The sequence below is a fragment of the Halyomorpha halys genome, unplaced genomic scaffold (assembly GCF_000696795.3).
Source record: "Halyomorpha halys isolate HHAL.00 unplaced genomic scaffold, Hhal_1.1 Scaffold307.1, whole genome shotgun sequence".
Taxonomy (NCBI): domain Eukaryota; kingdom Metazoa; phylum Arthropoda; class Insecta; order Hemiptera; family Pentatomidae; genus Halyomorpha; species Halyomorpha halys.
Genome location: NW_027107991.1, coordinates 1292121 through 1316231, shown reverse-complemented (window position 1 = coordinate 1316231; position 24111 = coordinate 1292121). Strand labels below are relative to the sequence as shown.

Genomic DNA, 24111 nt, shown 5'->3' with positions numbered 1-24111 from the left:
CTACCGCATTGAAACCAAAATGCAGAGATGCAGAAGGCAAATCTAATTGGCTTGAAATACTATTTAGGGGTGGATTAAGATAATTGATGGCTCTAAATGGTAAAATTTTCAGGGCCTCCGTACTCGATAAAGTAGGACTTGCATAGAGCGGTACAAAAAGCTATCAGTTCCGGGTTACTTCTTGACTTAAGAAGTAATATAATTTATTTCAACTATTTTTTTTATTATAAAAACATGCTTTTTTACTAATTTTTAATTTTTTAAAATTATGTACGAGAGTAGAATTTAGATAGTGGCATTGTTTAAAAATATTTCTTTCTCTCTCATTTTCAATTAACTAGGCATTTGTAATTGATTAATATTTTTTCTAATGTGTACTAAGTTTAGTCGTAAAAGAAAATAATATAAAAATTTATGTATAATTTCCAATGCCCAACATTTCGGGCAATCTTAACAATAAATTCACACCTCACATCCAACTATTAAAAATGTTTTCTGGCTATTTTGCCCAGGTCTAATAATTTTAGTTAAATTAACCTATTTTGTCACTATTTCATTTAATTTTGAAACTTTTAATTAAAAATTGTCTTGTATTATTATCACTCACTCATCAATAATAGTTAAGATTGTCCTTGAGAATGGCCAGGTTGGTCGAAATATTGGACAGTTAAAATATTAATAGAGTGTTGTATTTGAGACTGAAATGGACACAATTTATTTTATTTAAACAATAAAAATTTATAATAAACATTAGTAAACTACCACAGAAAAGCTTAATTTTTTATAATGATCTTGACCTTACTCAAATATTTTCAAGTGCCAAAATAGTGAAATATGAGATTTTCAGTCATATAATTTTCAGACATTTTCATAAGGTTGCCCCTTTTCAAACACTAGTGAAGGGACCCCAAAGGAGTTCATTTTTGAAAGTCTCTCTCAACGAATTACAGTTATAGAAAAGCATTTTTTTTCTTTATAGTCACTTTATAAGTTCATGAACATATAATTAATCTATCTTACAGAGAAAAAAATCTTCTCTTAAGTAGGTTTACTAAATAGGAGAAATGTAAACCTATCCCTTGGAATTACAATGGTCATAAGCAATTATATTAAAAAATAAAAATTCACGAAAAAGCCATAATCCAAAATTTCGTATGAAAAAGTGATAATAAAAAAAAAAATTAATGCTTTTTTAAATATAATTTTAATTAGGTAAAAGTAGTAATATTTAAAAAATTCTGAAATAACCTTATAACCAAGCAGAACACCATTGATATGTTGAGCGGGTGGAGGTGACCACCTCACTGAAGCGGTCGTTGAGTTTAGCATTTCCATTAAGACATTCAGAGGTGGAGCTGAGGGTGCTGCAATGAACATTAAAAAATATCTCTATTTTAATTTATTAATTACATGTTACTTTATCAAAATTATTATCAAGCTGAATTTAGCTTTATGCTTATAGTTTACAATCTACATTTTAATTTTAATTACAAATAATAAATTACTATCCCAAAGGTAAAATACATTGAACTGATTCGGGATAAATACCATCTTCAAGTGTTTGAACAAATTTAGAGTTGGATGGTTGTCCTTCGACAGATTTGAAAAAGGGAGTAAGGAAGAACTCGTATTTAGTGAACTTTCGCAAGGAGGAGACTGTGTACTGGGACGCACCAGCTGCCATCACTGTCACCAAACTGTACTTGTGCCAACCTCCTGAGACTTCTCTGAACCTCACGTAGACACCCTCAACGTATTCATCACTCGTGAGTAGCTGTGGAGAAAAAATATATTATGTATTTTTCTGGTCGACAACTAAAATTTACAATTTAACTAAACATTGAACTGAAATTTACTATTTAACTAAACGACTCATACAACTTAGAATATTGATTATAAAGCTATTCTCATAAAAATAATGGTTTCGGGGTTTTAGTATCAAAGGGCTATGGTTTATTCTAAAAATAAATTAATCATGAAATTTCAATAATGAACAAAAATGTGAGTTTTAATTATAAATTATTGCATCAGCAATTAAATGATGTTAACTTAAAGGGTTAATATGTTCCTATAAGTTTAACTATTTATTTAAATTTTATTTACGTAAACTATTTTATATTTTTTATACGTTATCCCTTTGCATGGAGGAAGGGGTATAATGGAGGGAGTAAGCTGGCAGGAAAAGTGAAGCCAAAAAGGCGGACCTTATGTATCTTCCAGGGGCATGGCAGTGGAGTAAAACGGTATGAGCCTATCACTGGCTGCCTTTTGTTTCAGTTTAGATTACAATGGCGGACATTCCTATTAACCTCAGTGTAAATATAAGACCCAATGCTGTGGCCTTTTTGGCTTCACTTTTGCTTTGAAGGAGAGTAGAGTTATACCACTCCTCCTCCCTTCCCGCATTGCTTTAAGGAAAAAAAACAGATATTTTTAATCGTAAACAATTTATGATAACTTTAAGTTTTGAAATAATTAATTCTTGTTTTTATATTGTATTTTGAAACATTTCTTTTATGTTATAAGTTTAACTCTTTATTTAAATATATAACAAAAGAGAAATGTTTAAAAAATAAAATAAAAAAACAAGAAGTAATTATTGCAAAACCTTAAAATTACAATAAATTTTATTTATAATTGAAAAGTTCTGTTATTTTTCCTCAAAGAATAAATCATAGAAAAAAATAAAAGGGCTTACAATCTTCGACACAATGTGGAAATACATAATTTTGTAATTTCATTCACATTAAGTACCAAATTAAATAAACAAAAAAAAAATTATATTATGGAGGCCTTGGATGTCTGTGTTTATTATTTTTTTCTTTACTTTATTTAATGTAAATTTTATTTATGATTGGAAACTTTTGTTATTTTTCCTCAAAGGAATAAATTCTATAAAAAAATAAAAATAAAAGGGTTAACAATCTTTAAAAAAAAGAGGTAATATATAATTTTATAAATTCTTACAATTTTAGTACCAAATTAAATTTAAAAAAAATCATTATATTCAGGAGACCTCAGATACATTTAATATTATTTTTTTTTCTTACATTATTTAATGTAAGAAACAAAATGAAAATAAAATAAAATATTATATCAATGGCTTAACTCACATTGGTGCTGAGAAAATTTACACTAATTTTAAAAACAGTACAATTAAAGTTCTCTCTGTTAAGAAAATTAATTTAAAAGTTGTAATTTTCCTAAAAGGGAGAACCTTCGATTGTACTGTTTGTAAAGTTGGTAGAAATGTATTTAGTATCACCTTGAAGTAAGCCATCAATGTTATAATATATGTATTTTACATGAAGTATTTAAATCATTAGATAAATGAAGTAATATATGACTTCATCATATCACCTATTAATGAAAGGATTTATCTGAATGATATATACTTTGGAAAAAGTGTTTGAAAATACGAAAAATAATCTATTTAGTTTCAAGTTTGATAATATTTAGCTAAGGATGGAGATTTTAATATAGGAGCACTTACTTCCCAGCTAACCCTAACTGTTGTCGAGCCGGTAGGTGTAAGATTTTTTAATGTGATGACCCTAGTCCCCAGCCTGAGCCTGGCTTCGTCCAACTGAGCCTGGCTCACGCCTTGTGTTTCGCCGCTCTGTGTATGCAATATCTCAGATGTATTACTGGGAACAGACAGTCCGTATGCGTTTTCTGCTCGCACAGTAAACATATATCTGGTATCAGGCTTAAGATCTCTTATCTGCAATAATATGAGGAATACAGTTAATTGATTGAGTATATAAAATAATGGCTTTATAGATGAAATGGAACATAATTTTATTAGCAATGCAAGATATATTGTTACTAAAAAATGAGAAATTTCAATATTGATCCTAACACTCACCGTGGCCATGGTTTGAGGAATACCCCTGGCAGCGACGACCCAACCAGTCTGTAGATCGGGACTGTAGTACTCCACTGTATACCCAGACAGGGAAGCTCCTCCTGGGGCAGGCTCCCACGAGAGGGTAAGAGCATGCAGGGATGAATTGACTAGCCTGAGGGCCAGGGGGGCCCGGGGCAGGGCTCCAGGTTCAGGAGCCCGCTCTGGCTCCCCGCCCACCTTCAACCAGCCTGAAGCAGAACTCTCTCCACTCTCTGACTTAGCGGTGCAAGTGTATACTCCATTGTCTGACTCTTCAATGTCTAAACAGAAAAATTAATCAAAATTTGATTATTGAACAGTTGGCTATAAATATTTAATACTCGTATTAATGTTTAGTAAGGATATTATATTATTATAGGGTAAAAGCAAGGGTTCATAGTTATTTGCCTTGGAGCCTCTGGTCCAACAAATTACCCATTCAAATTTTCACCAATTGCTGAGGTTAATTAGTTGACAAAATTTAGAATCATTACAATCAAACAAGGCGGAATTAATTACTAAGGAATGAAATCTGTTTAAAGATGTATATTTGCTATGTTTTTTCATCTTTCAGTTAACAATTTTTTTTTTTTAACTTTTTAAAGTTTAAACTGGGTGGTTATTCTACAGGTTACTAGAGGTTATAGTACAGGTTAGGTAGTGGGAAAATAGAGATTCATCTGGTGGGCTCAACACAAGATAAATTTCAACCTATCCAGGGCGGATTCGAATTGGTACCGCTTTTGTCTCGAGATTGCTGAAGTGACTTCACGGCCTCTCACAAATTTGAGTAGTGTCTGATATATACATAGGTATTTCTGGTGAGCATGGGAGATGGCTAACCCCTCCTCTTCCTGACGCACCATCACCTGTGAGTCCTCATGATTAATTGGTTAGCTAGGCCTATGATAGTGAGATAACCAGTGTGCTAGATTGGATGCAAATTATATAACAATCATATCTATATGACCTCATGATCTTCTTACGCAAAAATATATCTTCAAACATGCTTACAGGATAGAAGCCTCAGCAGGGATTTCGGAGCACCTTCAATATCTCTTTGTGGAAAAAACAATAAATAGTTGAAAGACGATATTGAGAGAAGACAACGTTCATGAATGGAATAGGCGGTTGGTCACTGCCATAAAGAGGTTATTCAAAAGAATTATTTCCAGACCATCCAGTCTCGACTAGCTTTCTTCTTTCGTTCATCTCTGAGATATGGAAGAGGTTGGATTATCCTAGAGTGAACCAACATATCCAAACTAGAGTGGTAGGGTCGAGTTTTCATTCCGTGGGACCTCCACGAAATAAAAGCCAACCCACCTAGACAGAATTCAAATCGGCGCCGTTACAGTCAAAAGTTTGCTAAGATGACGCCACAACTCCCTGAGCGACAACAGCCACTCCTGTAGCCCCATGGTATGGAGCGATTTAGTGCCAAGTTGCACAGATTTATAAAGGAAATGGGCCTCCTGTACTCCAATTGTGGTGCTCCGGAGATTATCGAACTGGACTCTATTTGAGACAACGAGGGCCAAACTAAAGAGGAATACTAGTCTCTGTAAAGTGGACAAAGATGATTTGCTTCTCCTTATCACTGAAGAGAACTACGCGTACTTTGAAGGCAAAGTGTAAGGGTGGAAGGAAGTTCTCAAACTTATTCCGCCTCGACACCTTTATCGGTCAACAAAAAAAAACAACGCAGCACCCTTGTCGGGCTATAAAATAATTGCAAGACAATTATTCTTAAAGTGGTTTAATGTGCAAAAAAAAGTGTAAATTAAATATTCGAAAATTTATTAAAACAAAAAATAGCAAAGACACTATTAATATAGTATAATATTTTTAATACGTAACGATTAATAATATATGATCACGTAAAAATAAAATAAAAAGTATTACTACAAGCCAAGAAGTGCCTTAAGTTAAGTACTGAAATACATCAAACTAATTCAGATTAGGTATTAATTACTAGGCCTAATTGGCCAACGAGTAGTAACCGTACCTACATACACTAGCAGGTGAAGCTGTAGCCATTTTATAATAATGGATTCTACCTATAATGAATTCACTACCTATAGTGAAAATTAAATATTATTGCCATGGTTCCTTGAGATTCACTTGTGGCCCCCTACTATGCTTATAGCACCCATGCTTATAGAACCATTGTACTACAATATAGGAACTGTACGGAGAAGGTGGCAACTTATTGGAGATGTTTTCCAGGGGCTACTAAAAGCAATAACGAACTTCGAAGAATCGCAACGGAATATTATTTATTTCATTGTCGGCAGCGAAATAATAAAATTAATTTTATTGCCTAAGTAGAAAAAACAATAAACTTGATCCAACCCGATCTTTTTCACTATACTAATTGAAGGACTGGTAGGGATATCTAGGTGAGGACAGTGGAAGGACAAGACTTATTAGAGTTCCCCGGAGAGGCACAAATCCTGGGAGTCCCGAGGGAAGCGTTCCAAAATGATTAAGCCAACTTAGTCTCCACTGCCATCAATCTCTTATCTCTTAGCGCTGTTCGTATCCTTAGAGGGCTTTATTCTATTGAATTGGCAGTAGTTGAAGAGTCTTGGTTCGAAATAACAGTTAAAAGTAATAGTTACTGTTTTAAAAATAAAAGATTCAGTTTCTAAAATTGTGGTTCGTATTTAATCAATATACTAAGACAAAAACCATCGAATTGAGGTTACAATGCCTCACATGACCACTTATAAGCTTGGAGGAAGGAGTATAAGGGGGGGAGCTTATCAGCTTCTAGGGCGAGTGACGCCAGAAGTCGTGGCCTATTACTTTCATAGGCGTGGGATCTGATAGAATATATTTGACAGTTGAGAGTTGCTGCCGTACCCCGCATGCCAGACGGCCTGGCAGGGGTAAACAAAAATAAGTTGAGAGTTACTCCAAGCGTGCTCAATTTTTTTTTATTACTATTAATTCTCAGTCACTTTTTTGTTGTAAATATTGAATATACTAAAGAATTTTATTTAATGTTTTTAATTTTTTTTTTAATAATTAACTTTCCCCTTATTACATCAGAAACAATTATTTATTTGTATCAAACTTTATATTTTAATATTTTCCTTTAAAAAAAAGTAATTTTTTATTAACTGTGGCTAGAAAATATTATTTTAATTTCTATGTTATTTTTCGAATTTTCTGAAAAGCTGTTTTCGACTTTTTTTAAAAAGTTTATATGTTATTTTTCGACTTCACTTTAAACTAAGAATCGTATCCTGAAATTTCACTATTTATTTTATAATTGCCTGTAAACTTTTATTAATTTTTTTACTATAATCATTTAAGAATTTTTCTCTTTTGTTATTGTAACTCTTTTAAATTGTAATGTCTATATTATTTTTCGAATTTTCTTTAAAGTTTGTATAATTGATAATGAAATTACAACTTCGTTAATTCGAAGACTTTTTTCTTAAAAATCGGCAAATCTTGAAAAATGGGTCGAGTACTGGCATAAACATTCTAAGAGGCACAAATAACTATAAAATATAAGAATAGAATAAAGTTTGATGTCAAAGAGTATATTTAAAATGTTTATATGTTTCTTCAACTGTTAAGAAAAAAATATATATATAATATAACGGTTATATCAACAATGTAAGGCCCATACCAGGGCGATCTGGTATAAAATAAAATAAATAAAAAATAAAATTTATATGTTTTTTCTGTAAAATTAGCAATATGTATGATGTAGCACTGTTCAAGAAAAGCAGCGATATATATATTTAATTAATTTTTTATTAACTGTTGCTAGAAAATAATAATTGAAAAATTGATTTAATTTAATTTAATTTTTACTTACTTTTTAGAACAGTGAATGTACTTTAAGATCCTTAGTATTCACATTGAAATGAATCAACAGAACAGAGGAAGAACCACGAATTTCTCGAGAACGGCTTAATAGATTATCAATATAAATACACCAAATTATTGAAAACATTATTTACTACAACTTATATTCTCTTCACATTTGCGATCAGATGAACGGTTGTATTAATGTGCGAAATTCCTATTAACTTGAACGTAAAGTTGCCTTCAAGGGGTGTGGTCTAATCCCCACCTCTTAGCGTCATTTTTGCTTAGAAGGAGAAAAGAGTTATGGCATCCTCCCTGCTTAAAAGAAAGATCCTAAAAGAAAAAATCTTTCATTTTTTTCATAAAGACCCAGTTCAGTGATAATTATCTAAAAAAAAATAAAGCTCATAAAAGAAGAAAAAAAAATGTTCTTTTTAAATAAAAAAAAAAAAACTCGACGTTTTAGGTGGCGTCATAAAGCGTAAGTTGGAATGAGAGTAAAACCAGATATGACGTTAAGATTCGTGTAGGGGAATTACTGCTCGATTACTGAGAAAAATGTAAATTTTTATCATTTTAAATTTTAGAGGGGGTAATGAGAAAATGGAGGTGCGTTTTAATATCGTATTTCACTCAATCATTGTAAGAAAATACCAAAATAATGGACAAACTTTCAGTTTATAACGAATCGAAAAAGATACAAGATTCTTACTGTACAATTACCACATAGAAGTAAGCGTCAGCCGGACTAATAGAGTGGGATTTATCGTGATTGACATCAATCTGGACATTTAATGATGAATGTCATTCCGACTGACGTGTATGGCTTAATCTTCTCTATTATGGAGTATATAATATAAAATTAAAATTTTCTTTTTCCTTAGTTATTGTGTCCTCCTCTTCCCCTTGTAATCCTGTGGATCCACTAGTTACTAAACTCAATAACGAGTTATGGCCATTCCGCAGGTCATATAACTGAAAAAAAAATACAAATAAAAGGAATTGATGATTTTTATTCGGGATAAAACTGCTATCGTGAATATTCATCGGTCCCTAACGCATCATTCAACAAGTGATAAATGTAAACCTAAAGTAAATATTCATTTTGGATTTTTAATGTTTATTGAGAGAAGAGGTGAGCGTAGATAAATCAGCTGGCAGACCAATGCCTCTATAATCTGAGGGAGCTCGTGATTTAGTGAGGATTATCCATTGATCAGGGAGGCAGTAAAAGGTTATATATCACGTCATATCAGTGGCCAGGGACGATTATTGAATCGATTCCAGATCAGGATATCTGCTCGAGATTTATAAGCGGCCGGATGTGTTGGAGTGTTTCCTATCCTACGGAGGCTATCTCTCAGCAGGATTTGTTGTCGATTATTTACAAAACGTTAAGTAACTGTGGCCTTCTAAATTATCCCATCGTCACATCATTTCTAGAGCCAAATATTCTAAGCAATGTTTATTTTTTAAAACCTTAAGGTGTTGTTTTTCTGCTAAGGTAAGCTCCTAAATCCTAAAATGGTGTAATAAAATTGATGGGCTGCCAACAGAAAATTACTATTTTGAGAAAATTAAAAAATCATCATGCCTTGATCCCATAAGCAGCGCCATCTTCATACAATGAGCCACATAACTCCTAACATCGATAGCGTCCTACTAGTAGACCAAGCAGGGACAAATTTTTTAATCAATAAAGCCTTTTAACCTTATTTGGGTGTTAATGTCCCTAATCGGGATATGTACTTTTAGAAGTTGCAGTCCTCTTTATAAAATCAGAAGACAATAGTCAATTCAGTAGTTACCCTGGTCAATATCTTTATTCTCCCCCCTCTCCCAATATAAAAATTTCTCATAAAAATTATGATCCTAAGACTCAGAAAATCTTTCTTTGGATCTAAGAAAAAAATCAAAGATCTTCTTGGTTTGATAAATAACCATATCCTGAAATTTTACGAATTGATTCTATAATTGTCTGTAATTATTTAAGAATATTTTCACTTTAGTTATTGCAATTTTTTAATTTATTTCAATTTTTAAGGTATTTTTCGACTTTTCTGTAAAGCTATTTTCGACGTTTTTAAAAATGTTTTTTCCCACTTACCTTTGAAATAACAATCATATTCTGAAATTTCAATATTTATTTTATAATTACCGGTAAATTTGTATATGTATATTTTTTTACTCTAATTATTTAAGAAGTCATCCATCAGAACCTCAATATTCCATATGTTGCCGCTTTGGCCAAAACCAGATACCAATCCTTCCATGATAATCTTCACAGCCATCCAAACCCCCTTGTTTCTAACCTGGCTTCTCCTTCAATACTTGATAATCTCCCTAGGCGTCTGAAAAGATGGCCCCGAGATCTTCTTCTATAGTAACGTAATTGGAGTTCTATCAATGGGTAGATTCTCCACAAGTTTGTATCATGTTATTTTATGTCCAATAGCAATTTCACTTGTATATAATTTTATACAGTTGTAAATAACAATATATAAAATGGAAAAAAAATCAAGACTTTTTATCTTCTGTTATTGCAATTTTTTAGTTTATTTTAATTTCTATGCTATTTTTTGACTTTTCTGAAAAGCTGTTCCGACTTTTTAAAAAAATTTTATGTGCTATTTTCCAACTTTACTTTATTTAAAATAACAATCGTATCCTAAAATTTCACTATTTATTTTATAATTGCCTGTAAATTTTTATTTGTTTTTTTACTATAATTATTTAAAATTTGTCTCTTTTGTTATAGCAACTTTTTTTTATTGTAATGTCTATGTTATTTTTCGACTTTTCTTTAAAATTTGTATAATTTACAATGAAATTATAACTTGGTTAATTTGAAGATGTTTTTTCTTAAAAATCGGCAAATCTTGACTGGATAGAGTGCTGGCACAAAACATTTATTTGGTTCTAAGAGGAACAAATAACTAATATATAAAAAAAAATATATATATAAGAATAGAATAAAGTTTGCTGACAAAGTGTATATTTAAAATGTTTGTATGTTTCTTCTGTGAAATTAGCAATATGTAAGATGTAGTACTGTACAAGAAAAGCAGCAATATATATTTCATTATTTTTTTATTACATTAGGTTTCTGGAAGGATTTGTTCTAAAATTATATTTTGTATATTTCAAGTTAATATGAATTTTTAAGAACATGTTCTAAGATGTTCTTCTGTTGAAACAAGAAGATGATAATAAAAAAAAAAAGAAAAAAGTAAAATTCCACAAAGAGAGGCAGAAACAAGAAGTTACTATTAGTAATTTCTGAGGGAGCGGAGAAAGATGGAGACGATACTTAATTATATGCACAATAGGAGAGAGGCGTGTATATATAATAAAAATGTGATATCTTCGCTAAGAAGTTTCCATCCTCGGCGGGCGGGGAATTAAATTAAAAAAGGAAAGAGAGAAAAAAAAGAGAAAAGTTTCCCTCATTCCGGTTTTTCATTTGTCCCTGGGAAAACTCTCCTGAGAAGGATACAGATGGCCAGGGAATTAGAAGATGCTCTTTTATATTAAATTGAATAAGCCTGTGTCGGGATCGCCAGATCTAGGAAGCCTATTATTCCAACCGCCCTCTTTTTCGGAACCTTATCGAGTATTTTTAGGGATCTATATAAACGGCTCGAGAGGAACTAGTAGCTAATCTTGAGTAATAAATTTAATGGTTTGAGATGTGAGCAAGAAAGAGAGTTACATCATCGAACAGATCCAAAAATCCACTTTTAATTCCATTTTAATATATAACTGTATTCGTAAATATTTTTTACAATTCTCAGGCCGTTGTTGATGCATCGCTGTGAAGTCGAGGGAGCGGGATCCTTTACAAAAAGGAAAAAAAAATACAATATTTTCAAAATAAAGTCGTAAGAAAGCAGTGGATGCTCCTTGGTTTGTAAGAAACAGCCAATTGTATCGGGAATTACAAATAGAGAAGTTCCACTCCCAGTTACCTACAGTTAAAGAAGCAGTGAGTGACCTACAACTTGGGAAACCCAACCACAACCCGAAGACTGAAGCCAGGCTGCTGCAGGACATCCTATTATAAATTATATATTTAACAGTTCTGTTATTGTCACTCTAAAATTTTATTTTATCTTAATTTTTTTTTTCTCTTTGATTTCTATTTTTCTTGAATTCATTTTTTTCCCCTCATTAGATGTCTATTATTTATTTTGTTAAATCCATAAATGTCATTGTTATTAACTTTACTTTTTTATCTTTTATTAAGAATTATTATTTTGATCTATTTATTTTATCTTAATTTCTTTGTTTTATTTATGACATTGTATATAGTTAGGGGTGTCTTTTGTATGAGAATATACCCCCCACAATCAATTGTTAAAAAAAAATGTACGTGTTACATAAGCCACATAAAGCCCACCAGGCCGATCTGGTATTAAATAAATAAAAAAACAATAATTGATAATGAACAGGTGGAGCATTTGTAGGGGAGGATGTCGAGGCTCTTAACAGCGCCGGGACTTCAGCAGCGCCGGTTAGAATTCGGCATGGACGCAGGGGGGAATGAAACTTTGACCATCCCACGCTTGTTAGAACAGGTTGGTTACCTCTAGATAACCTACCCCCTACTACTCCCCGTATGTCAGAAATGACCATGCAGGGAAAATTAACTACTTATAGGTTGGTTTATCTTAAGTAAAACTTGTTGAAGGAAAGAAAATCCACTTTAGGAAAATTAACCTTTTTCAAAGAATTTTGAATTTCGTTTATAGAAGACATTCGAAAAGAAGGCTTGTTCAAACTTTTTTTTTTTTTAATTATTTATTTAATGTAATTTACAACTGTACAAAATAATACAATAGGTAAATATGTAGTATGTTTCATATACACTTGAAAATCTTGGGAAGGAACCACCCATTGGTGGTACTTCAAACATTAATTTAAATTAGAAGGTCCCGTGGCTATCTTCTTTTCAGACGCCTCGGAGAATTATCAGGGATTGTTAAGGATGAAAGATTAAGAATTAATGAGGTTAAAACTTTTAATTCATAATTCATATTTTAATTACGTTCACATTTTCAATTCATTTCAAATTCGAGTTTTTGTTGGAAATAATCGGTCTATGTGTGTGACTTAGGAGGGCCTTCGTTTCGTACAAAACTAAAATTATATATTTAGGTATATCTATGCCAGGGATGATGTTGCAACTTTTTCGTTAAAATCGATCAAATCGAACTTTATGCAATCGATTTTTCACCTTTTTACGATATTGTCAAAAACAGATAATCGATTTTGATTAAATTTGGTAAGTTAGTATACAATTAGTATGGGTTGTATATTTTTCTTGACGTATACCTTAGTTTTTTGTGAGTTGGGAAACGAATTCTAATAGTGGGACAATGAATAATATAAATGAAAATAGATTTTAAAGATACAATTTACAAATATGCATGATTACAATTGCCCGAGGGTGATTAATAAATATAACGCTTAATGGTTATGAGATTCACCAGGAGTTTTATGCAGATAGCAGGAATCTTCTAAAAGTAATAAACTTACTCTTTATTTAAAAGTGTATGAGTTAAATATCTTGGTTTGAGGCTTAAGTTCGCATCAAGAGGACTTGAAGATTGATTCCTCTTTTTAAGAAAGTTTATCTAGAACTCTGTATACAAATATATATATTTCTAACGATAAAGAAAGGCGTTCTTTGTTATTGGAAGATGAGTTGATATAATATGGAAAAGCCGGCTAGTAAAACAAAACAGTAGGATTTCCGTGAGCTGTCTTAGCAATAATGTATCAAGTTGCCATCCTCTCTGTTTATGAAGTCCTGAGTCTACCAGATGGTGACGGCTATATGTAAAGGACATGGAAATTGCAACCATATCCTTTCCTAAGCAGGAGTACACGTTCGGGGAAAGGAGAAGGGGTGGTAAAAAATAAATAAAAAAGGCCTGAAAAGGTTCCCTCCTGAGTCGTTTGTCAAATGGTAATTCGGGAGTGTCTCCCTGGACGGAGGCTCTCCCAGTCTTTTTGCCCTCCCCGCTCTTCTCTTCCGGACTAATTCATTCCAGCAGTAATCCCTATCTACAAGGGAAAAACTTGAGGATGAAAAAAAGTAAATAAATAAGCGACAGAAGAGGGTCTATTTCATAAATAGCATCATATTTGTATTTTAAGTCCTTTCCTTGTTTTCTCGTAAAGCAATGTTTCTAGATCAAATATTTTAAATGAGTCTACTATCTATATATATAAAAGGGAATGATCGAATCTTTGTCCACAATAATCTTTTAAATTACTAAACCGATTTACGTGTTTTTTTTTTTTTTTTCAAATTGTCCCCTGTCGCCATGAGAGGGTTTAAAGATAATGAAAACATCTAATTATCGGGTAGAAAATAAGTTATGAACAAAACTAAACTTTTTGGTTTTTAGCTCAGAAAGTATACGTTCTTTTCGCTGTTATTATATACCAATTGGTCCTTCTCTTTTCAAGGATTAAGAAAAAAATATCACTGATTCTATTAAGCTATATTATACTCACAACAAAATTATAAAAACATAATGTTGCTGTGGGTAAAGTAGCTCAAGAAATTTTTTAAAGAACAAAAGCATTCCATATTAGTTTTTAGTGTCGTCTCAAAATATCGAATACTATTTTTCAAAGAAATTAAAAAGTAGAAATTCTTCAACTTGATTTATTTGGAGGATTTTTTTTTTCTTTCAGTGGCTATTGTTCATATAATCGTTCATAACTCCTCTTCATTTATCCAATTCCTACCAAAATAAAACCGTTGGAAACTGAATGTCTCCTCTTTCAGCCTACATAAACTAAATGTTAATCGCCCATTTTAAGGGAGAAATATTGGTTTAAATAAAGAAAAGGTGGAGTGGGAAGGGAAAAAAACGGAAATATATGAAAAATGCATCCCTTTCCTTAAGGAAAAATTCCGCGAGCCCTAGGGGGAGAGAGAGTTCACCAGAGAGGCCTCTGGTTTGGATCTCGCGGAACAAAAGCAGATAGAACAAGGAGCTTCTTAGAAGGACTAGGTGTTGGCATTGGGGATATTGCGATCTTAGCGGAAAATATTATTTTGGACTCCCTGGGGATCATACATCATTACCTGCATGGGAATTAGCAGATTATTCATTGTTTTATTTATTTATTTTAGTACGTGGACCTATCGATTTGTGTGTTTTCACTTATTTATTCATTAATTTATTCTATTATTATTATTTGTATTTCTTTATTTTTTTAAAACTTATTTATCTAGTCAAGTATTTCTTTTATCCAACTTTTTATTATATTTTCCTTTAAATCTATGTATTAGTTTTGTTTTGGTAAAATGTATTTATTTGTTTGTTTTTCTGTAAACTGATCTACTGCTGTGGCTAGTACTTCACTGGTTTGATCTCACATTGCTGTCTAATAGTGAATTTGTTTGACGGGTCACTGGAGAGGATCTGAGAGGGGGAATTCGGGAGAGTGAATTTGTCGATCGAATGAAATAAAAATTGTGAAAAGGTGAAATGGAAGGGACAAGAAAGGGAAAGAAAAAAGGAATGGATTGAAATATTTGTATTTAGTGTGTAGACTGGAATTGATTTAAAAGGAAACTGTGAGAAAAAAAAATTGTTTTCTTTCTTTTTTATTATATCATGTAAATATATGTAATTTAGATTAGCTAGTACATTATAATATATACTTAAAAGAACAAAAATATTTATGAACTTTGAACGAAATTTTTTCCCTTTCTGTATATTCTATACATATTTTAGCTCGGTCTGTAACTTCGACGAAAAGGAACCTTCTTCATACCTAGGTTATTTTATTGGCGGACCTACTCATCAGAAAGATTATTCAGTTTATTAAAAGGCTCTAATTGGAGAGCTCTTAGCAACTATGTAAGATGGGCTACACTCAAAAGAGCTCAGTAGGTTAAAATTCGAGAGATTAATGCCATACCACAGTTTGTGCTTTGTTTCTTTAAACATAAATACTATAATATTATTTTAAATTATTGACTAGTTAAAAGGATCGTTTTATTTATACCGTATTTTTTTTTTTTTTAAACATATTTTTATTTATATGTTTTTGGTAAATTGCACAAGATTTCGACTGACGGATATTGTTCCATTGTCTATGTGTTTTTTTTTTAATTGTTGAAATGTACCACTTTTTTGTATATATTTTTTAAATAAACACATTAAAAAATATAGGTAAGCAAAAGTAAAAATCCATAATTTCAGATAAATAATTCATAATTTGAGATATTAGAGCTATGTTTCCAGTTGGAACAATCCAGGCTTGAATGAAAGGACATTTACAATTAGATCAAAGGGTTCAACAATGAGATCAGGTAACTCAAAAATAAATTGTTTCGCGTTGAACAATGAACTATATTTAACTGAAATACAGGAAAGTTGATATCCTTCTCCAGCGAGCCTTCCAGGAACACTGAGCCGGTGCTTCACATTACCGTGCCTAATGGGCACAAAGACCAACCACCCATGGTCCCACTAATGCTTCAAGGAGAGTGCTTCGCTTACTTAAGCATCCAAAAGTTGGCAAGTTGAGGTTTACGGGCTGTATAACATTACTTGATTAGATTGCAAGTAACGCAGTTTAGTAATTACTACGTTTCTAGGAGTGCTAACAAAACAAGAGGTTTAGTATCTTGGTTTAAATCCAATGTCATAATTAAAATTAATATTTGATTAAGTAAGTTTTGTGGATATCCTGTTTCAACACAGACCATATTAATTTCCTCAGATTAAATTCAAATAATATATAGAATGCCACTGATATGTAAATATTACCTATATAAATAAGGCCTGTTGATATTTTGCATTGCTTGTTCAGCTTATTTACTTTCGAATTGTTTAGTGATGTAGATTTAAATAATAAAGTAACTAACATCTGTTGATTGATATATACATATCTTTTTGAATGTTGAAAATTTGTTCTTATTATCTTTATCAACATATTTTATTATTTATTAAATAAATAAAATAGTATCCTTTTTTAGTCTCAACACTCTTTATTATATTAATAGTCCAACGTTTCGGCCTCAATTTATATGATAGTGATAGTGTTGATTAATCGAAAATTAAAAGTTTTAAAAATTTGATTGAAGTTTTGGAAAAAAAATAGGGTTATTTTGACTTATAATTAATGACCTGGGAGGAATAGCCTACAAAACATTTTTAAATTTTTGATGTGAAGTGAGAATTTATATTTGAAGGTTGTCCTTGAGGATGGCCATTTGGCCGAAAAGTTGGACCGTTGATATAATTAAGAGTGTCGAGACTAAAAAAAGGATACCATTTGATTTATTTAATAAATAAATACCAGTCTCAAGAAATTGAAAAAAAATATATTTTATTATTTTTTTAAATAACATACCTCCTAAGAAGAGAAGACGTCTACAACATGTTCATGGCGGTCACACTATGAGAATACACTTTTGATCTAAGAAATAGCAGTTCTTAGATTTCACGTTATTCTCTAGCATATATTAATGTAAAAAACAGCTGTAACGAAGTAACAGTTGATTATCTGCCGTCAAAGTGGACTATAATGGCAATAATACAAATGATCAGACCATTAATTCATATATGTTTCCATCAAGTTCAAATTTCAACTGTTTATGCTTAAATATAGAATTAAATTCATCTGAAAATGATTCTCATTGTTTCGGAAAGAAACTAAATTCAACATTATTTCCTAGTAATCATCGCAGCCGTCATTTGAGGGTTAGCCTCTTAACCAGAAGTCAGGAACTAATCTGGAACTCGAAAGAAAAATAAGTGGGTGAATTACAGAAGAGCGGTGAGCTGAGAAGTTTATGATTCCTTTTGCGTTGCTATATTGAAGTGAGTTACTCAACACAAAAACTAAGAAAAGGGAGTGAGAAGAGGATGAAAGACAAGGAGAAAAACAATTAAGATCCATATAAACATTTTACCGAGAACTTCACTCTTCAAATATATCATCCGTTCTACCCACCAATTCATCTTCCAAATTTAAATTTTATTCTTTATCAACATAAATTTCACATAGTCAAAATGCCCTGTTAGGCATAATCCTTAAATTTTCCCAATAAATAATAATATCTCTTATGAATTATGCATTACGATTTATTTTCGGGATCAGGAGAGATCGGCACATAACCCAGTATCAGGCCGAGCTGAAGTGGCTCTATCCATCCTTCCGATGCCAGTATTTCCTAGCTTCCTTCCTATTCCAAGTAATTAGTACTCAGTACCCCTCCTATATCCTTGGAAACCTGCAATTCAAATTCTTTGTCCAATCCAGTACTACTAGATCCCGTTTATCCGACATCTTCCCCGCACCATCTAACTGCTACGTTTGATAAATAATTTTTTATCCGAGCTGCATATCACTGGAACTCCATTCCCTCATGTACTAACCCATCCCTCGTATAAAACCCTTATATTTAATTACCTTTTACTTTACCAATCTAATCCGATATAATAGTACAGACGTAACCTTTTTGTTTTGTTTTTTAAATATTTAGTCAGTTAGTTTTTAATTTTTTTTTTATCTCTGTATCTAAAATTATTTATATACTATATTAATATAGGTTATAATTGCGGCCACACTGTTGTTTGGCAATATATGTTATTGTAAAATTAAAATTACGCTATAATAGTTCTAAAGGGACCTAGTCCCAGAATAATAAAATATTTTTCATTTCAATATCTTGTGAAAATTTGAACCATTTTGTTTAATGACTTTTGTATTTGTAACTTGTATTACAAGTTACAAATACAAAAGTCATTAATTATTATGGTATTTATATGATTTATCTTGTCAAAGAATTCTTAGAATTACTCTATATTTTAGTCTTATAAATTGAAATACCTATATAAGGGAGCGGCAAAATGTCCCTCCAACCCGCGCGGCTGACATTATGGTACGCCACTGCTCGTGAAGGTAGGTAATCATCATTCTCTGTTCTTCTATGATCTAAGACTATTTCTATAGACAATACAACTTCCACTTTTAAATTTCATAGTTTTGCATTGCTCTTTGTTCTACTTCCTATGAATATCTAACTTTGATAGGTGATCTCAGGCTCCTCCTTTTCTTTACACAAACCTTATTTGAGTTCTTTGGATATGAGTCGAATTTCTCTCCTTACTCTGTTTTTTATATATGTAAATATCTGGCCCCCTATATAGGGATATCTTTTTAATAAAAGTCATTTTTAAATTACTGAAGAAGAACTTCAGAACTTGATTAGTAGAACTTTGGGAACATTGTATATATAAAATTGAGTAGAATAGTTATCAATGGAATCATCCAATTATAGGATCTATTACAAGCTTCTAGATTCATAAAGATTTTACTCACCGTCGATCTGCAGAGTGCCATTGTGGTAGAGGCTGTGGCGATGGGTCAGCTTGAGTGGAGCGCCGTCCTTAGCCCAAGAAGTGACCGGTGATGGGGATCCTCTCACCTGGCAGGGGAGGATGGCTACCGAGTGGATGGGGAGGGTCTGGTTCGCGGGTCCGATCTCAACGATGGGCGGTGGGCTGTCTCCAGCCGATCTTACCTGAAAGAGGGTATCCAAGGTACTTTCGTGAATAATTTTAGGACATGGGTATTATCAAATAATTTAAGTAAGCTAGATTATAATAATAGAACTTTTAATTGAAAAATATATACTGGGTGTTCAGGGTTATGTGTCCTAACTGTGAGTAAATTAATTATTATACTATGTGTTATAACTACTTCATCAATAAAGTATAAATATTTATTAAAATTAATTACCTCGGTATCTTTCTTCAACAGCAGCAGTAGCCAAACGGCAATGAATTTTACTATTGTCAAGATCTCCATATGTGACACTACTGATTTTTTTTTTGTTTAGAGTGATATTAAAAAAAGTCTATGCTAGTCCGGTCAATGGCCCTAATTATTGAAATAGGATATTTGAAACTGGCAATACATAAAACATATCCAGTTTCGTTCGGTCACTGCAGCTATGGAAGAAAGCTTGTCATAATTCTCAAGGTAATCACTTTGAACAACATTTAAGATGAATGCTAATGTTCAAATTTAATTAGTAAATTAGTTGCAAAACATATTAATTTATTTATTATAATCTAAATAATACACAAAAATACGAATTTTTAGACAAAAATGTCTCCTGAAGCGTGAACGAACATCAATTCGGAGGAATTTTTTTTTAAATATTTTAAGTTTGGACACTTAACTATGAAACACCCTGTATATATAATGGTCTTTAGAATGAAAAAACATCTTAATAACAATTAAAAACCAAGAGAATCCATCTTTACCTCTAGGTAAGCCCTTGCCGTGGCAGAGCCAGCTACAGACAGAGCAGAGCAGACCAAGAAGCCCGCATCCTCCCTGAGGACGCCGTGGATGGTGAGCTGACCCTGGGGGCTAACGTGGAGGCGGCCGTAAGAGTTGGCCGGGAACATGAGGAGCTGGCTGCCCTCCCTGGCCCAGTAGACCGAAGGTGGAGGCGACCCGCGGGCCGCGCACTCGAACTGTGCCACACCGTTCAGGCCTACCGTCTGGTCCTCCGGCTTCACCGTGAATGTAGGAGGCGCTGCAAAAGAGAGACGAGTTTGAGAGGATAGTTATTGTAGCATGAAGAATACTAATAATAAATTAAAGAATAAGTTAGAATACTACTAATGTACAAATACTGCCATACTCACAGTGCACGGTGAGGGTCGCCTTTGCGGTGACGGTGCCGACGAGGTTAGTGGCGTCGCAGATGTAGACTCCCTCATCCTCAGGACTCACCCTCTCGATGCGAAGGCTCTTGTCCTCGGTGAGCCTGGCCCTGGAGATGGGCATTTTCCCGTCTGCCCTTCTCCAGAGAACCTTGGGCGCGGGATCGCCTCCAGCGGCGCACTCCAGTTCCACGCTCGAGTCCACTAGCGCCGTGACGTCCCGCGGCTCCTTGCTTAGGAATGGCTTAACTGAAACAGGCAATTAAGTATTAGCGAAAGCGAAACTGGAAGATATCCTGCGCTATCGGAAGGGAGATCTTACCATGGACAGTGAGGGTGGCCGGAGAGGACTCGCGCTGGCCGACGATGTTCTGAGCCACGCACTGGTACCTGCCCTCGTCGCTCTGCTTCACTTCTCTGATCATCAGGTTACCGCCGTCCACCACCCGCACTCTGCAATAATCGAGATGCTAGTTTAAAACCTAAATGTATGCAAAAGTTATCTTTATTAATAATTTTTGAGGGATTATAATGCTCTCCTTAGAATTAATTGTCCAATCAACAAATTTTTCTTTATTTTCATGTAATCCCATTCGTTGCAGATTTGACCCAAAACAGATATGCGTCTTTTTATTCCAAACTCCTTAACCATCCTAACCCATTAATTCTTAATCTTTCATCCTTAAAATCCCTGATAATCCTCCGAGGCGTCTGAAAAGAAGATGGCCATGGGACCTTCTAATTTAAATTAATGTTTGAAATACCACCAATGAGTGGTTCCTTTCCAAGATCTTCAAGTGTATATGAAACATACTACATATTTACCTATTGTATTATTTATACAGTTGTAAATTACATTAAATAAATAATTTAAAAAATAAATAAATTCATGTACAGTGAAACCTCTATATAACGTGCATTTATGGGTAAGATATTTCTTTTTATATAGAATCCGTTATACAGGCATCCTTAAAGAATAGACAAATATAAAAACATTAAAATGAAATGAAAGAATTCTGTACGTATCGTCGATCTAGCTGTGTGTCGATAAACCAGTGTGTTTGTAAGTCCGAAAAAAACAATAAACCATACTATACAATAAAAAAATAAAACTCAATACATCACTTGATTGATCAATAAAACACAAATAATTTATTTCATCTCGCCTTAACCATATTTCAGCAGGAGATTATATATATATTTATGTAGAATTAATATTTCAAATAAAGTCATCTTTATTTTATTAAAGAGAATGGATATGATTTGCTAAAAATTAAGGGAATTTAATATTAGTGTTCAATATTCACTCATAATCATATAAAGAGGTAGAAGAACAAAAGAAAAAAATGTAAGTGATATCAATAGTACCAAGATAAGGTCAGAAGCTTTAGTCTTCCTAAAGAACTTCACTTTTTTATACTAGGGGTATTCATGATATTGTGTAAAATGTTATAAGTATGGGATTGGGAGCAGCCCTATTTAAAGTCGTGTTAAATAATAAATGCATAAGAGCTCCAAGCGGATTTTCTGAGCAGCTTTCCTTCCAAAACATCATGTCATTGTTTAATTCTAAGTTTTGATTACCGTAATTTATTACAAAATGCCTAAAATAAGTGAAAAGCAGAAGTGTAAAAGTTTGGCTACTGATTGTATTTTTTAAAAAGTTTAAAACACAAGACAAAATAAAAAAAACACAAACCTCGAGTAAGTAACCTAACACGATGACAAATAAAACGGTGACAAGGTCAGCTGGTCTGTTTCGTGACGTCATTCTCCATTTAACAGAGCTAGTAAGACTCTTAGCCATATTAGGGGTATTCATGATCTATGTTAAAGCGTGTTAAATGGAAAAACTCGTGTTAAATCGAAAAAAATTGCCTTCTTTTGCCGTGGTAAAACGAAATAACATTTAACATGGCTGAGAGTCTGTTACTTGGTCAGTTAAATCGAGAATGACGTCACACAATAGACCAGTTGAGATCGCCGCCATATTAGTTGTTGTGACTTTCAATACAGTTGTCAATTAGCTCATCTTCATTCTCTTCTTCACAAGTTTGAAGATCAATAAGACACTCATAAGCTAAACTTTCACACAAATTCCACTTTTCACTCACTCTAGGCATGTTTTAATTAATTACTTAAATCAAAACTGAAGTAAACAATAACATGAGGGTCTAGAAGATGGTTATAAACATAAAGGCTTATACAACAAGTTGCTGAGAAAACCCGCTAGGGACTCTTATGCATTTAACGTTTAACATGACTTCAAATAGGGCTGCTCACAATCCTATAGTTATAACATTTAACATGGTAAAACATATAACATTTAACACAACATCATGAATACCCCTATTACATGCTATATCGTTTTACCACGGTAAAAGAAGGGAATATTTCTCCATTTAACATAAGTTTTTCCATTTAACACGCTTTAACATGCTAAACTAAAGATCATGAATACCCCTACTAAACACCAAATTTTTACCGATTAATTTATGCAATAGCACGCGACTTAGAACTATTCCACTCCTTCTTTTTGATGATTATTTGGCTTGATGTGTATAAGTTAATGTTATTTTCATCATTTAAATATTGTTTATTCGTCTGTTTTCTTTAGTTTAGCTTAGTCTGTATATACAATATGAATAAATAATTAAAACGCTTATTTTTCAATAAAAAAAAAAACTATTATTAGTAAACAAAAAGGTTTACCATTCCTTTAGGATGTTTCAGTTCAAACAGTTTGCGAGATACTTTTAAGTAACTGAAAGGACACTGGAAGAAGAGGTTTTGCAATTTAAAATGATATTAACATATTTCTAGTTACGTTGTTGCCTTGCTCACATGCAGATTATGAAATAAATTATTCATTGAGGGGCCCAGATATGTTATACAAAAAGAGCAACTAAATTTGCATTCTAGAGGGAGAATATAAAAAAAAACAACAATAAATAAATAAAACGCGAGGAAAAATAGAGAGTACGATTTTCATTTTTTTTTTTTTTGTGTAAAGTTATAAATTTTTATGAATCGCTACTCGGTTGCTTTTATCCTTGTAAAAATAAAACTCAAATCTTAAAAGCAATATATTGTTAATTTATTTACCTGTAAGTCAATATTTTGAAGTAAAAATAATTGTTTTTATTTGTTGCTACTATTATTTGGTTTTATGTAGTAAATGTAAATGAAATATTTCCTTTTTTTTTTTTTTTTTTCTGTTTTTAGTAAAACAGTACAACAAGGTACTCTCTTTTATACATTCATATATCTTGAGTAAATATATATAGATACATATGTGTGTCTTTTATTTTAGAGATTCAAGTGTTTGATATATAAATTATATTTTGATTTATTAATATTAGTTTAAATTAGAGGAATAGTCCCTCTTGAAATCATGCTCAGAAAATAGAGAATTTACTTTTTGTTGTATGAGCTGTGGGTCGGCAGGCATGTCGGCAGGCCACCTTGGGGCTCATCCAGCCACTTTAAAGTCACTTCATTGAATGGGGGAGAAATTTTATGGCAGAAAGTGTGGCCTTTGTATATCGTATACAGTAGATTGTAATAGTCCTAATCAATTTAGCTCCTAATGGAACAAAGGGTAATTAGGAATTCCTGCCACTGATCTCGATCAAAATTAATCGGAATCTACAGGGTGCTCGGAAGCATAAG

General features: G+C 32.5%; 1 protein-coding gene across 3 annotated transcripts in view; it reads right to left on the bottom strand.

Moving 5' to 3' along the window:
* robo1 (roundabout 1) overlaps nt 1–24111 on the bottom strand; it is a 934487-nt gene that overhangs the window by 15537 nt on the left and 894839 nt on the right. For all 3 annotated transcript variants that reach the window (XM_014421230.2, XM_067046357.1, XM_014421229.2), the window contains exons 5-12: nt 20762–20892; nt 20422–20688; nt 20032–20309; nt 19082–19283; nt 3869–4170; nt 3494–3724; nt 1549–1774; nt 1249–1364 (exon numbers count right to left, since the gene is read on the bottom strand). In XM_014421230.2, coding sequence (XP_014276716.1) covers nt 1249–1364; nt 1549–1774; nt 3494–3724; nt 3869–4170; nt 19082–19283; nt 20032–20309; nt 20422–20688; nt 20762–20892 — 1753 coding nt within the window. The remainder of the gene's footprint in view (nt 1–1248; nt 1365–1548; nt 1775–3493; nt 3725–3868; nt 4171–19081; nt 19284–20031; nt 20310–20421; nt 20689–20761; nt 20893–24111) is intronic.